The sequence below is a fragment of the Euphorbia lathyris genome, chromosome 3 (assembly GCF_963576675.1).
Source record: "Euphorbia lathyris chromosome 3, ddEupLath1.1, whole genome shotgun sequence".
NCBI lineage: Eukaryota > Viridiplantae > Streptophyta > Magnoliopsida > Malpighiales > Euphorbiaceae > Euphorbia > Euphorbia lathyris.
Window position 1 is genome coordinate 24132783 of NC_088912.1, and position 13518 is coordinate 24146300.

General features: G+C 38.4%; 2 protein-coding genes across 11 annotated transcripts; one reads left to right on the plus strand and one right to left on the minus strand.

Annotated features, from left to right (window-relative positions):
* The first annotated feature begins 442 nt into the window (after window positions 1-442).
* Window positions 443-6761, plus strand: LOC136223249 (uncharacterized). Of its 10 annotated transcripts, none has more exons than XR_010685879.1 (5): window positions 443-685; window positions 772-868; window positions 1693-1859; window positions 2326-2409; window positions 6295-6761. XR_010685879.1 is itself a non-coding variant. In XM_066011153.1 (5 exons), the coding sequence occupies exons 1-5, from the start codon at window positions 650-652 to the stop codon at window positions 6421-6423; spliced, it is 480 nt and encodes a 159-aa protein (XP_065867225.1). In that variant the 5' UTR covers window positions 443-649; the 3' UTR covers window positions 6424-6761. The 10 variants fall into 10 exon arrangements, 6 of the variants coding, with proteins under 6 accessions (XP_065867225.1, XP_065867226.1, XP_065867220.1 ...); XR_010685880.1 differs by having other exon boundaries at window positions 6298-6761; XR_010685881.1 differs by having other exon boundaries at window positions 1767-1859.
* A 267-nt stretch (window positions 6762-7028) lies between these two features.
* Window positions 7029-8892, minus strand: LOC136223490 (UDP-glycosyltransferase 92A1-like). Its single transcript, XM_066011516.1, has one exon. It carries the CDS (start codon window positions 8872-8874, stop codon window positions 7360-7362), a length of 1515 nt encoding a protein of 504 aa, XP_065867588.1. The 5' UTR covers window positions 8875-8892; the 3' UTR covers window positions 7029-7359.
* Window positions 8893-13518: the final 4626 nt, after the last annotated feature.

Consider the following 13518-nt stretch of genomic DNA (forward strand, 5'->3'; position numbering starts at 1 on the left):
TAAGGATATTCGAAAAAAGATCTTTGTGTCGCTTATTTATTGATTCCATTATTTATTTATTATATAATAAGTCAATTATTTTAATTAATCTCGATAAACCCACGTTTTATAGCACACAAAAGGTGACTTAATGTGTATTGATAATATTATATAACATGTAATATGAAACAAGAAAAAATATCTAAAAATACATGTAATATAAAACAGAAAACAGAGGGAGTATAATAATAGTACGAAGATTACAATGTTTAAAGGTAATAAAAAACTAAAAAAAAAGTTTAAATATATATTATTATAAATACTTCGTAAACAAAATACAAATATAATATAAAATAATTTTTAAATATTAATCGTAGACTCGTAGTATGAATAAGACAACAAATAAATATATAAATGATAATTTTTTTTATTAAAAGGCTAACTTTGTAAAGAAAAATAAAAAAGCTTTGAAATAGTATTATTTAAAGGATCCCAAATTTCAGTCAAACAACTTTTATCTTCAAGGACATCACGCGGACTGCAATTTCAGGTCACAACTGAAATTGCAGTCTGTGATGAATTAGCAGTTGAATCAGCTTTGACTGAAATCAGGTTTGATCCATCCTCAACTCCGGCCTTTTAAAATTTGGTTATTTAAACCAGTTGTATAATGGTGCTTCTTCACTCACTCGCACCGTCTACTATGGTATGTACATTCTTCTCTCTTTCCCTTCTCGGTTTCCTTTTACCTCCTCTAACCTTTTTTTTAATCTGTTCGGATCGTGTCGCCAGTAGGATCTCAACAACGGCGATTACGGCGGTTTGGTTCAAAGGCGGAGGAGACAGCTCAGAGATAATAATTCATATATCATCAACTATACGAACTCAGGTGCGCTTTTATGAAGTTTCTGCTGTGATTTTGAATAGATCAGTTCATTTTTTATCTTCAAATGCTTGTTTTTGGTGCTTTTATTTGGTATTGCTGCTTTCATGGTGAAAATAAGTTTTGCGACAGAGAAGAGCGTATATGCATGATGTTTACTAAGGTTATGGAATTAAGGATTCTAGAATGTTCTGAATGTATTTGATTGCTGGAATTTTTTGAAATTTTTGCTCAGCGAAGATCAATTGGATTTTTAGATGATAGGTTATCACGAACGAATTGATTGATGAAGCATTGGCTAAATTAATTCTGAAGGTGCATAAACTCACCTTCAAGTTATTCAATTCAAATTTTAAGCATCTTTTAATGAACTAAATACATCAGGAAGATAAAATGTAGAAGGATATGTGCATCTTTTAGTTGGAGTTTTATTATCCATTTTTAAGAAGGATAGTGGATTTAGATCATGCTGCTGCTGAGAAAAATAGAATTGAACTTGTGTTTATGGGCATGTAATCATGGTAATCTATGCACATAAGTTAGAGGCTTTTATTGATATGTGCCCTGTTTCTCTGGCTCAAAGATCATGTATAAATAAGCATGTTCAAGCTGACTTAAATCCGAAATTAGTTAATGAAATCTTATGATTATGTTGGATTTGGAGTGCTAAATCAAAGCCTATGTTCTTATTAGTTGCAACATTTTGAACATTACTTGAAACTTGCATTCATTCATTCTTTGCTGAAGCGTGTGTGCAGCAGTGTGTTTCACCCTTTTTGGATCCTCATCGGCTCTTGTGTTTTCATCTTCGTTTTCCTCTTTTTTCGTAGTCCTCTTTTTTCGTAGGACGTTGCTGATGCGTGAAGCACTGATATTACTGAACATAATTGTGTCCAACCAACAGTATTCAGCCATTGTTCTAAGAATATTAACACAAAGAAGGGATATGGCGTCTAAGACCATTGACATTGTGAGCAGGTTGTCCCGTGAAAACCAGGTATAGAGGCGCTCATCTGACATTATCACAATGCAAATGAGAGAATCATAAATATAAACTTAGCCAAACTACTTAAGAATGTGTTTTTACCTATTTGGGAGATAAAAAGTAACGTAAACTATATGAGAAGTTGAAATGCATATTTGTACATAGATCGTTTATGTTACCCATTTTTGTGAATCCACTTCAAGTTTTTTATATCCAAAATTTTGATAAACTTACACTACATGCCGTATATATGTTGTATGGATCATTTTACATATTTTACTTTGATTACCATTAGAGTTTTGGTATTTGATTAATAGCAAGTATTTTTTTTTCTGATTAATTGCCTCCCTCCTTAAGCTTAGTGTAAAATGGTATGATACGAACTAGATATGCCTTGTGAATTCATAGCTTAAAGTTGGTACAATTATCTTTCTAGAAATTTAACTTTCTAAATTTAAAACTTGTGCAACTGTTTCAGATCAATGGTCGTATGATTTTAAGGCAGAAAAAAAAGGAGAAAGGAGAGACGGAGGTAAAAGAAACAGAACTGAAATAATACATGGTTTGTCTTCAACTTTATCTTCTTAATCTCTTTAGTAATTAAGACTTTCAATGATGGTGGTAAGTTCAATTTTCCTATTATCAAGTTAGTGGACAAATACCCAAACATATACGTTATTTGAAATTTTAACATGCTTATCACAATGAGTTAAAAAAACAATGATAAAACTAAAGTTATAGCGTAAAAAAGAAAAATAACTAAAGTGATAGCGTAAAAAAGAAAAATAATATTAAATGTGTATATCGTATTTACAGAAGCTTATAGAAAATGCTAGATTACAGAAAACGTTCTCTAACTAACTGACACATTATCTCTACAAAGCTAATGTGAAATCAGGACTTAATATGAACATCAATAATAAGTCTTCAAAATCTGAAATTTTCCTTATATCGACTCTTATAACTAATATCCAATTGATGGAATGTAGTTTTACATTCACTGTAATCTTGACTTCGGTAATTCTTTCTTATCAATATGTCTAGCATATTTTAATGGGCTCTTGTGCCATTTGTAACATGTTATTCCTTATAGATGACTTTTGGGAAAAATCTTGTAACAAGCTTGAGTAGATAATGAAGTTTTAAGAAGAAAAACATACCTCAGTTGCAACAACAATCACTGATTTTCCAACTCTAATCGTCCTGTGATACCCAACGTCTGCCGTACACACCCCAGAGTCATCTTCTGTTATGGATCGTGTTACAACAGGATCAAAGCATCACATTCCATAATCCAGAATCACTAATTAACATTCCTTTGAGTCTTAGAATTACTTATACCTATTAATACCAATGAGATGAACAAGTGACAAGGATAAATCTACCCATCTTGTTATCTCAAGTCGGGTCCCCAATCCTAATGAACCCATTTCATTGGATCCATGTAACTGTCCAGATATCTGCATATCTGAAACTTGTGAGATCAGCTCTCTGTCTCGACAGAAAACATTGTTACATGCAAGTCTCAACAGTGTTATGTCAATCCCTATTTAAAACATATCACTTGACTTGGGGTGGTTTTAAGTTTATTAGTTTATTATAATGTTTCGTCTCACTTCATGCTTGTATGAACACTCTATAATTACTTTAAATAAACTTAGGGATTTCCTTTTATTAGACTTATTTAGTTCTTTAAAATAGGCTGCCTTTATACCTTTCTTATCAAAGAAGATACAACTCACTTGCCAGATCAATAACTAAACGGATTAGAAGAATATCGAGAACTAAAATGTGGTCGAGAGAATGTTGGAATTCGAACCTTATGAACACTTTTTAATGTTTGACCTCCTTTGATTAGCACACCTTGAGATGCACCGATATCAGTACCAACTATGAAAGTAGTTGAGGTTGCTAATCTAAAGGCACGTGATATCAGAGGAGTTTAAACAAATATTTGTATTCATAACATGATATCAGAGGAGTTTAAACAAATAACAAGAAGGGTTATAAGTGTTACCAGATGCGTGGACAACGACAAATGGAATGTTCAGACAAGCGGGAAAAGAGAGGAATCAACCTCTCCATCCTTAGCAGGAACAGTGCCATCCCCTTTCGAGGAGGCTGCAGCATTGGTGGTTGTCTCAAGTTTTGCTCTTACTGGACTTTTTATTGAGGCACTAGAGGGACTCTCCCGCCCTTGATCTTCTTCCACACAGATGTGCTTCTTGTAGCTAGGCATTTTTATATTCCAGCGCTTGTATCTGGTCTCGGTTGGCTTTGGTCTGTGCAAACAGGGCGTTCAACTGGGAGATAATATCTTCGTTGGAGAGCTTTGAGCACTTTCGGTAGAAGCCTAGATCCCTGGCCTGTTCCACCTTCTTAGATTCCGATGAAACGGATACCGTCGGCTCATTTTTCCGCTTCTTGCTCTCTAACCTCTTCGCCTCAACGAAATCCAACATCCACACCCACTTTCCATTAACCATCTTCTCGAACAACATGCTTTGTAGGCTTCTCAAATCAATCTGATCTGGGTGGTTTACCATCGTCAGCCTGTTTCGGTCTTCCGGTTTGAAGACCCCTATTGCCTCCGCTATGCGCGTCACAATGCTGCCACAACATATGAGGGAAGAGTTCTTCCGCCCAAAAGCACTAACATATTCCCCAAACCAGAACCCTAAATTCATCCTGCGCCTAGTTATCATGCTCCGTAGAGCAGTAAGGTCCGCGTTGGGGATGGTTGCTTGGTTTTCTCTCGCAAAGATGGCTCCAGACACCAGTTTGTGCAGATAACGGAGGGCGTAGTCCTTGATGTTAGACGCCTTAGAGGCACTTCCATCATAACTTGGCTGGCCCGAGATAGAATGCTAGAAAATCGTTGGGTCGAAGTCATCTGGGGTTTCGGTGAAAGCTCCCTTGTAACCTTCTGATTCCAAGTCATCGTCATCAGTGGCACGGAGCAGGTGGTTAAAAGTGTTCAGAGACGGTCGCTGGGTGTGGGTCATGAGTCGGAAACTAAATTTCCCCTCTTCTTCAGGGTCAGTAATCTCCGGATCATGTTTGAATATAGCCAGAAACTCCAACGTGAGTTCCCTATAACACGACCCGAAAGTTTAAGCTTCCATGCGCTCCTTAACACGACCCGAAAGTTTAAGCTTCTTCAGAGTCTCCCAGCAGATCGTTCTTACTGGTCCGAACTCCAGTTGAGCCAAATCCTCGTAGTACTGTTGCACATTGGCGTCTTTGAACTGTGATAATTTCTTCACCAATTTTTCATTTGGTACAAAAGCCACTGCACTTGTGCCAACCATTTTGCCTTTCGATTTGTCCTTCTTTGCCCCTTCTATTTTTACTTGCTTTCTAGAGCCGCGAGTCCTCATCTTGTTAATGAGAGTAAATAGCTGCACCCAAAATGGTTATCAAGGGAAATATGAGGAACAGTGTGAGAGAGAGAAATAAGAAAATGTTTACTAGGGTCCGCAATTCACCCTTCGTCCTTTAAGTAGAAAAAGCTCGAAACGGCCTGTTGCCAGAACCGTCATAATTACGACGTTTCTCTTAACGCCACCTGTACGAGTTTGTGTGACAACAGCCGCGGAAGGATGAAAGGACGCTTAGGGAGGGGTGCAAACGGTTACTTTTTTGAAATTAATTACACTCTACCTACTTCGAATTTACCGAGAGAGGTGTGCAGGTTAAGTACAAAAAGGTAGCCTTAAAACAGTGTGATGTGACGGGCCTCTTATCCTCAAGATTTGTAATTTAAACTTTTGGCCAATATATTTTCCCTCCTTATAGCTTTCTCCCTCCCTTTCTAATGAGTAAAAATTAAAACTTTTTTCCTACATGAAGGGTAAAAGTTTATATTTTTGCTCATAATTAAACGGGGAAGATCACATTGTTATTTTACGGACCCTCGTGACAACACAGAATTAATTTAATTGGACTAGGCAAACATACATAAAATTTGACAAGAATTAACTAAGGTACAAAAGTCTAAGGTTACTCCCTTTCGCTTGCTGCAATTGGTGTTTGCAGCGAACACCATGTTCCTGATTCTACTGGCTTGGAGGATCCTGGAAATGGACAGTGTCAATTGCCCCCTGGTTATCAATCCCTGTGGAGACGATACTCTACTTATCATTTTATTACTTGTTTCCCAAAATAACGGTGGTACAAGGTTTGGAGATGATGGATATGAAAGAATATTTGCTGATTAGTATAGTGAGATGTTTAAATTTAATATCAAAATTACGAACGTTATGTCTTGTTCCTTGTTTTATTTTTCTATAACAAATTAAGTAGTCAAAATATTATTTATTTGGATTAAATGGTTGTGATTCGGAATTGGATTCTGAATCACAACCATTTAATCCATTCAAACCAATAAATGATTTTCTAACTAAACTTAGAAAAAACTTATTTATTTTGATTAAATTCGTTTTAGAAGATGATGAGGATGAAGAGGAGGAAAATGTTGAAGGGCAAGCACAAGAGCATGAGCAAGAAGAGGAAGAGCCACGAGTTAATATCGGGGCTAATGTTGAAGAGCAAGTTGGTTGGCAACGTGTTTTAGATCAAGTCAATGCAAACAACCGTCAAATGAATTTGAGGTTGGATGAAGTTGTTGCTGACAATAGACAAATGAGTTCAAGGATCACCGCAGTGGATGCCAACATCCATAGTTTGAGGAAGGAGCACAGGTCCACTCGACGCCGGTTATTTTCATTTTTCCGTCGTCAAGGCATCGTGACTACACCATCTCCACCGGGTTCACCTTCGCATGAATAAGTTTTATCTTTTCATTCTTCAACTCATTTCGTATTTCATGTTTATTTTTAATATGTTTCGTACAATATCTTACTATGTTTGGTACAATATTTTCATTTTATGTTGAATGTGTTTGGTACAATATTATCTATTTTAATTCGTATGTTTGAATTCGTACTCTATCAATTTTATGGAATTATCAATTTTTGCACCTATGAGGACATAGTCCAATTTAAGTGTGGAAGGAGATATTTCATATTTATTATTATTTTCGGGTACTGTCCTAACTCTGATAAAAGTCTGATGTGGCAGACGGGTATTTCGGGGAAAGCGATTTTTTTGACTTTTTTTTTTTTTAATTCTGGAATTTCAAATGGAATTCCAGAACTATGAAATTCCAGATGTTCTGAAAACTTTAATTCCATCATTAAAAAAAATAAGAAGAAAATATGATTTGGATTCCAGACTTAAAAAGAAAAAGAAAGAGTCAATTTGTTTTTTCGAAATTACCCCTGACCTTTTAACAGGGTTAGGACAGTTGTCGCGAATTTATTATCGGTACAAACCATATGGTTTGGTTTGTAATGAAGAAAACATAGATATCTATCGTAAATTCGTAAAACATTGATATCTATCTGTAAATTCATAAAACTCTTCTCGCACTACATCTCACAAATATTATAAATATGAAAAAAAGGAGAAACATCTAATTTAATTAACGCAACCCAACTTCTAATTTACCCTAAAATCTCATAGATAAAAGCATTCTTACAAGATCATCTAAAGCTCTACCAAATGAACCCTTCTCTTTCACTGATTCTCTTATCATCTTTCCAAATTCCATAGCTTTCTTCCTCATATCTCCCCCTTTCCCATTCTCATCCATTACCATCTCTACAACCTTCTTCACCTCTTCCCATGATATCTTACTCTCCAACCCTCTTCCCAACTCCACACTCACCCCCATTTCCTCCACCAACATCTTACAATTATATGCCTGTTCCGCCGCCAACGGCCATCCGATCATCGGCACGCCTTGACTCAAGCTTTCCATTACTGAATTCCATCCACAATGGCTAACAAAAGCTCCTATTGATCCATGTGACAAAATCTCCAATTGAGGTGCCCAGTTTCTCACTAGCAAACCTTGTTTATTACTACTAATTCGCTCCTCGAATCCTTCCGGTAACCATTCTGATCTGAATTCAGCTTTCCTGTCGAATCCAATCGGAGGCCTAATCACCCAAATGAAAGCCTTTCCGCTCTTCTCCAACCCTAAAGCTAACTCCATCATCTGTGCAGGACTAATGCTATTCTGCGAACCGAATGAAACATACACAACTGAACATGGTTTATTCAAGTCAAGCCAATCAAGACATCTCTCCGTGGACATCCCCGGTTCCTTTCCGACGCGGTGGGAGCTTAGACATGATGGTTTTTCCGATGAACTGTTGAGTATTTCAGGTGGAAGTAGAGGGCCGACACTCCAAACCGGAATCTTTATGTAACTCCTCAATAGATCAAGTCCTAGAGGCTCAATTTCCTCAACTGTATTACACAACAATCCAGCAGATTGCAAAGAAAGTGCAATCTGTGGCTGCATAAACTTAGACCAAACATCAGTACCATCTGCTATTCTTATAAACTGGTGCAACTGCGTGACATGAAAACGGTAACTCTCAGGAAACCCCGGGACCCGAAACTCATCTGAATCAGCCTTCCGTTGAGGAAGATTCATCCACATAGAGAAATAAGCTAAGCTACCATAAGCACCACAAGTAGAGAAACAAAGATTAACAGTTCCTACACTCTTAGCTACACCATTCGCCCATCCGAAAACAAAATCAGATATCACACAAACCGGTGGCTTTCCTTCTTTAGCTGTAATATCAATCAGAAGATCGCGAAATGGGGTCTCGAGACTTGTTGTAGCTTCACAGAACTTCCCAATTTGGTCTAATGGTAAGTTCTCAGAGTTTTCAGTGTTGGAGGGGAGACCGGAGTCTGCCGGAGTTGAGAAAGGAAGCTCTGCAAAGTGGAGATTATTAGGTTCAAGTGAATCAAGGTATTTGATGTTGAGAGGAGTGTTAGCAATGGTGATTTTGAAGTTGGTTCTGCGTTGAATTTGCCTTGCTAAAGCAAGAAAAGGAATGAGATGGCCAATAGCCATGAATGGTAACATCACTATGTGTTCATTATCAGAACCCATTTTTTGCAGTGATCTAAGATGTGTTTTCTTCAAGATTTTATTGGGCATCAGAGAAGTTTCTGGATATGTTATTAAATGAAACGGTTCTTACGTAGCCATGTGATGTGAGTTAATAAATTACTTGTTGAATTTGGCTTTTTGTTTTTGGTAATAGTTTGATTCTGCAACTCTATATGTTAAATTAAGAGATATGTGTAAGAATTTGTACGTTTTCAGTTGTCTGTTAATAGTCTAAGATGTTACACACTTGATTAGGTCATATTACAAAACTACAAAAAAAAAAACTGATTAGTTTATCCTGACTAACTTAAATTTGGCCGAATACAGCAACACCTTTTCTTTTTGGCTTAAGGTGTTATTTAGGGATGTATTCAAAATTTGTCATTTGTTATTCGGTCGTATTTGGCTTCTGAACTATACTAATTGGTGAAATTTCACTCAATTTAGATGGAGACTTGGCAAATCCGTTCTCCTCCTTCATATGTAATGATATTTTGATATATGAGCTTGATACGTCACATTTCTTGAAGTTTATTTGTCGCATAAACTCTCTTATATTAAAATAATTAATTAGATTAAAAAAGAACAAATAAAAATAAATCTCTAAATTAAATTTATCAAATTTAAATGTGAAAAATATCGTAACGTGCTGATAGAATAACAATAATGTCAAATTTCTATTTAAATTGGATGAAATTGTACTAATTGGAATAGATCATGGGCTAAATGTGACCAAATAATAATAAGTCATGAGTCGAATAACAAATTTTTGGATAGATCGATGGTCAAATAGTAGTTTAAACCTTTCTTTTTTAAGAAGAATTGCTATATTAACACAGTAGAATGTTAAAATAGTAAATATAATAATATTCATAGAAAAAATTGGACAAAATTGTCTCTCGCTACGTCGACAATTTTGACCGTATTAGTCATTTGTCTTAATTTTGCTAATGAAGCAAACCACATGATTATTTTTAAGACAAAAGAACCACATATACCGATCAATAAATTTATAAAACCACAAGTTTTTTTTTTAATTAACCCTTTTCGTTATAGATTTGCTCTTTCATCTTCTTGAATTTTCGTAATAAATATTTTTTATTGCAAATTGAAAACCATATTAATATAGTCAAGTGAAATTTAAAATTAATCAGTAAATGAACAAGTCCAGTGATAGAAACCAAGAAGTGAAAAAGATGATTGCAAAATAGACTATACCTTCACAAGAAAGTAAGAAAGTCTCGCTTCTGACGAGGGTTACGTGCGGCTAGGGCTACCATCGACGAGGACTTCGTTCGTTCTACCTTTTCCTGGGACTTTACGACTTGAGAGCGACATGGACCTTGAATCTGCCTTTGTTCATTCTGTTACCATCGAGGAAGAGAACTTGCATCGCATTGAGCTACCGGAAGATACTGCTGCGGAACAAACGGGATCGCCGCGCTGGAGCTTTGTGGGGAAACTGTTCACCGATAGACCTTTCAGGGCACCAGTTATGAAAAATACGTTTGGTGAGCTATGGAGGCCATCTAGAGGTATGTGCATTGTTGATTTAACATCCAACCTCTTTCGGTTTGATTTTTTCTACCCATTCGAATGTGATCGTGTGATTAGAGGAGGTCCCTGGACCTTCAACCAACATCTACTCTTAACTGAATGCTTAGCTGAGGATCAGAACCCTATGTTGGTAACCTTAACACAAGGATGCTTTTGGGTACAAGTCTGATCTTCCCCTAGGGTTTATGTCTGAGCGTGTTGCTGTAAACGTGGGGAACTTTTTGGGAGAGTTTGTGGAGGCGGACCCTAATAACTTTTCTGGTGAGTTGCGGACTTACATGCGGATCAGGGTTAGGATTGATGTTACCAAGCCACTGAAAAGGAAGATGCAGATTGGTAAGACAGGGGGGACTTTTTCTCGATTCTCTTCCGGTATGAACGATTGCCTATTTTCTGTTTCTTTTGTGGCTGCATAGGTCATCCAGAAAGGTTCTGTGAAATGCTCTTGGATGTTCCTGATCCGATAGCTGCTGTGCGAGTATATGGGAGCTGGTTAAGAGCGACCCTTCGCAGGAACCAACCACCTGCTCAGTCTCGTTTCCTTTTAACAGTTCCTTCTAGTGTGGGAAATCAGGAATCGAATAAGGGAGCTAATGGGAGCTGTATTGATCAAGTGGTGAGTGGCAGTGCTAATATGATGGGGCAGATGTCAGGGTCGAAATTGATCAACAAGGGTGCGACTACGGGGAAGGAGAATGTCTACCCAGCGAATACGATAATGGATGAGGAGTCCCCTATGGTGATTGCTGAAGTAAAATGACGCAGGATGGAGGAGCTAAGTAACATGAGTAAGGGGGATGAGAATGTTTTGAGAAATATTGAAGTCACTCTTACAGGCTTCTCAAACAGTGCGGGCTCTGATGTTCAGACCCGCGGCGAGCAATGAGTACAATCGGCTGGAATTACCGGGGCATGGACAACCCCCGGACAATTCGTATGTTATAGGACATGGTGTCCAGACTTAGCCCTGATTTCGTGTCCCTTATTGAAGTCAAATGTAATCAGAAGAAGATTGAGGTCCTAAAGAAAAAGCTGTCGTTTGAGGGTCTGTTCTTTGTGCCGCCAGTTAACAATGGTGGAGGATTGGCTTTATTTTGGAAACATCGTGACTCAGTAAAATTACTGCATTTCTCTACCAATTTTATTGATGTCCGTGTGTCTCTACAAGGTTTGCCGGAGTATCGATTAACCGGTTTTTATGGATTCCCCGAACGGAATCGGCGACAGGAGTCCTGGCAACTTCTCCAGTTCCTCAAAAGCAGTAACTCTCTCCCTTGGCTCATCATCGGAGATTTTAACGATATGCTCTCAGCAGCAGACAAAGTTGGAGGTAACCCTCACCCTCCTTCACTTATCGCTGGCTTTAACAACACTATTGAGCTATGTGAACTTTACGAAGTTAAAACGAGGGGGCACATATTTACATGGGAGCGTGGTAGAGGATCGACGAGAGGTATGGAGGAGAAGCTGGATTGGGTGTTGGCATCATCGACTTGGCTCGGTCTGTTCCCTGAAGTTGAGGCTGTGCATGAAGATGCTTGCGCGTCGGACCACGCAGCCATTGCACTTACAATCCGGAACCATAACAGCTTTTTGCACAAAGGTTTCCGCTTCGAAAATTCTTGGCTTCTAGAGGAGGGCTTAAAGGATAGAATCCAAAGAGCGTGGGTTGTAGCCAGAACTATGGATGTAGTGGGAAAGCAGAGCTTCTGCAATTTAGTTCTATTCACATGGGGGGAGCAGCTCCGCAAACGGTTTTGGAAGGAAATCCGCGAGTGTCACGATGAAATCTGCAGGGGCAAATACTCGGACAGCTTTATAGTTCAGAATGTTGTACTATCAGCGAGGGAACGACTTGAGTCTCTACTACAGCAGCGTGAAACGTTCTGGAGACAGCGATCCTGCCAACTTTGGCTAAACTCCGGGGATCTTAATTCGAAATATTTCCATGATGCTGCATCTGGTAGGAGGAAGGAAAATGTAATCCAGAAATTGTGAAATAGTGAAGGGGAGTGGTTCGACTGGAATTCTGGGCTAGCAGAACACATCCGTTTGTATTTTTAGACCATTTTCTCCTCATCAGGGTCGGCAGCTGATTATGTTCTGCAATATGTAAGACCAAAGGTTTCGATTGATACAGCAGAAGAGTTAGAGAAGCTGTTTATAGCCGAAGAAGTTAGGCAAGCTCTATTCAGTATGCATCCGGATAAGAGTCCAGGGCCGGATGGTTTTAACCCGGGGTTCTATTAGAAGTTCTGGAGTATCGTGGGCCCGGCAGTCACTACTTCCTGTCTGAATTGGCTTAACTCGGGTCAGCTCCCTGACAATATTCATGAAACAACACTTGTGCTCATCCCAAATAAGTCAAAACTAGAACAAATCATTGACCTTCGGCCAATCGCGCTTTGCAATGTCATTTATAAGGTGGTCTCAAAGGTTATTGCTAATCGGTTGAAGCAGGTTATCCCCCAGATCATCTGTCAGAACCAAAGTGCTTTTATTCCGGGTCAGTTAATATCTGATAATGTGATGCTGGCATTTGAGGCGAATCATTATTTGAACATGAAAACACAGGGGAAGACAGGGTATGTTTCACTGAAATTGGATATGTCCAAAGCCTATGATAGAGTGGAGTGGAATTTCCTAGAAGGCATGATGCGCAAGCTAGGACTTGGTGAAAAACTCATCTCACTAATACTGCAGTGTGTCTCCAAGGCCTCATATTTTGTTATAAATGGTAATCATAAGATTGGGCCGATTTACCCTCAGAGGGGCCTTCGACAGGGAGATCCTATCTCGCCTTATCTGTTCCAGTTATGCGCGGAGGGTCTGTCTGCCATGCTGTCATCGCTTGAGGAGAGGGGCAAGATACATGGATGCCGAATAGCAAGGTCGGCACCTGCGATCTCTCATTTATTCTTTGCAGACGACAGCTACCTTTTCTTTCAGGCATCCACTGAGGAGATTTGTACGGTAAAGGAATGCCTCCGGTTCTATGAAGTGGCATCTGGCCAAAAGATTAACTTTGAGAAATCATCCATGGCCTTCAGCAGGAATGTCTCTAGTGATCTGAGAGGTAGGCTAAGTACGCTACTGGGGCTCATGCCTTCTGAGATATCGGGTAAATACTTGGGT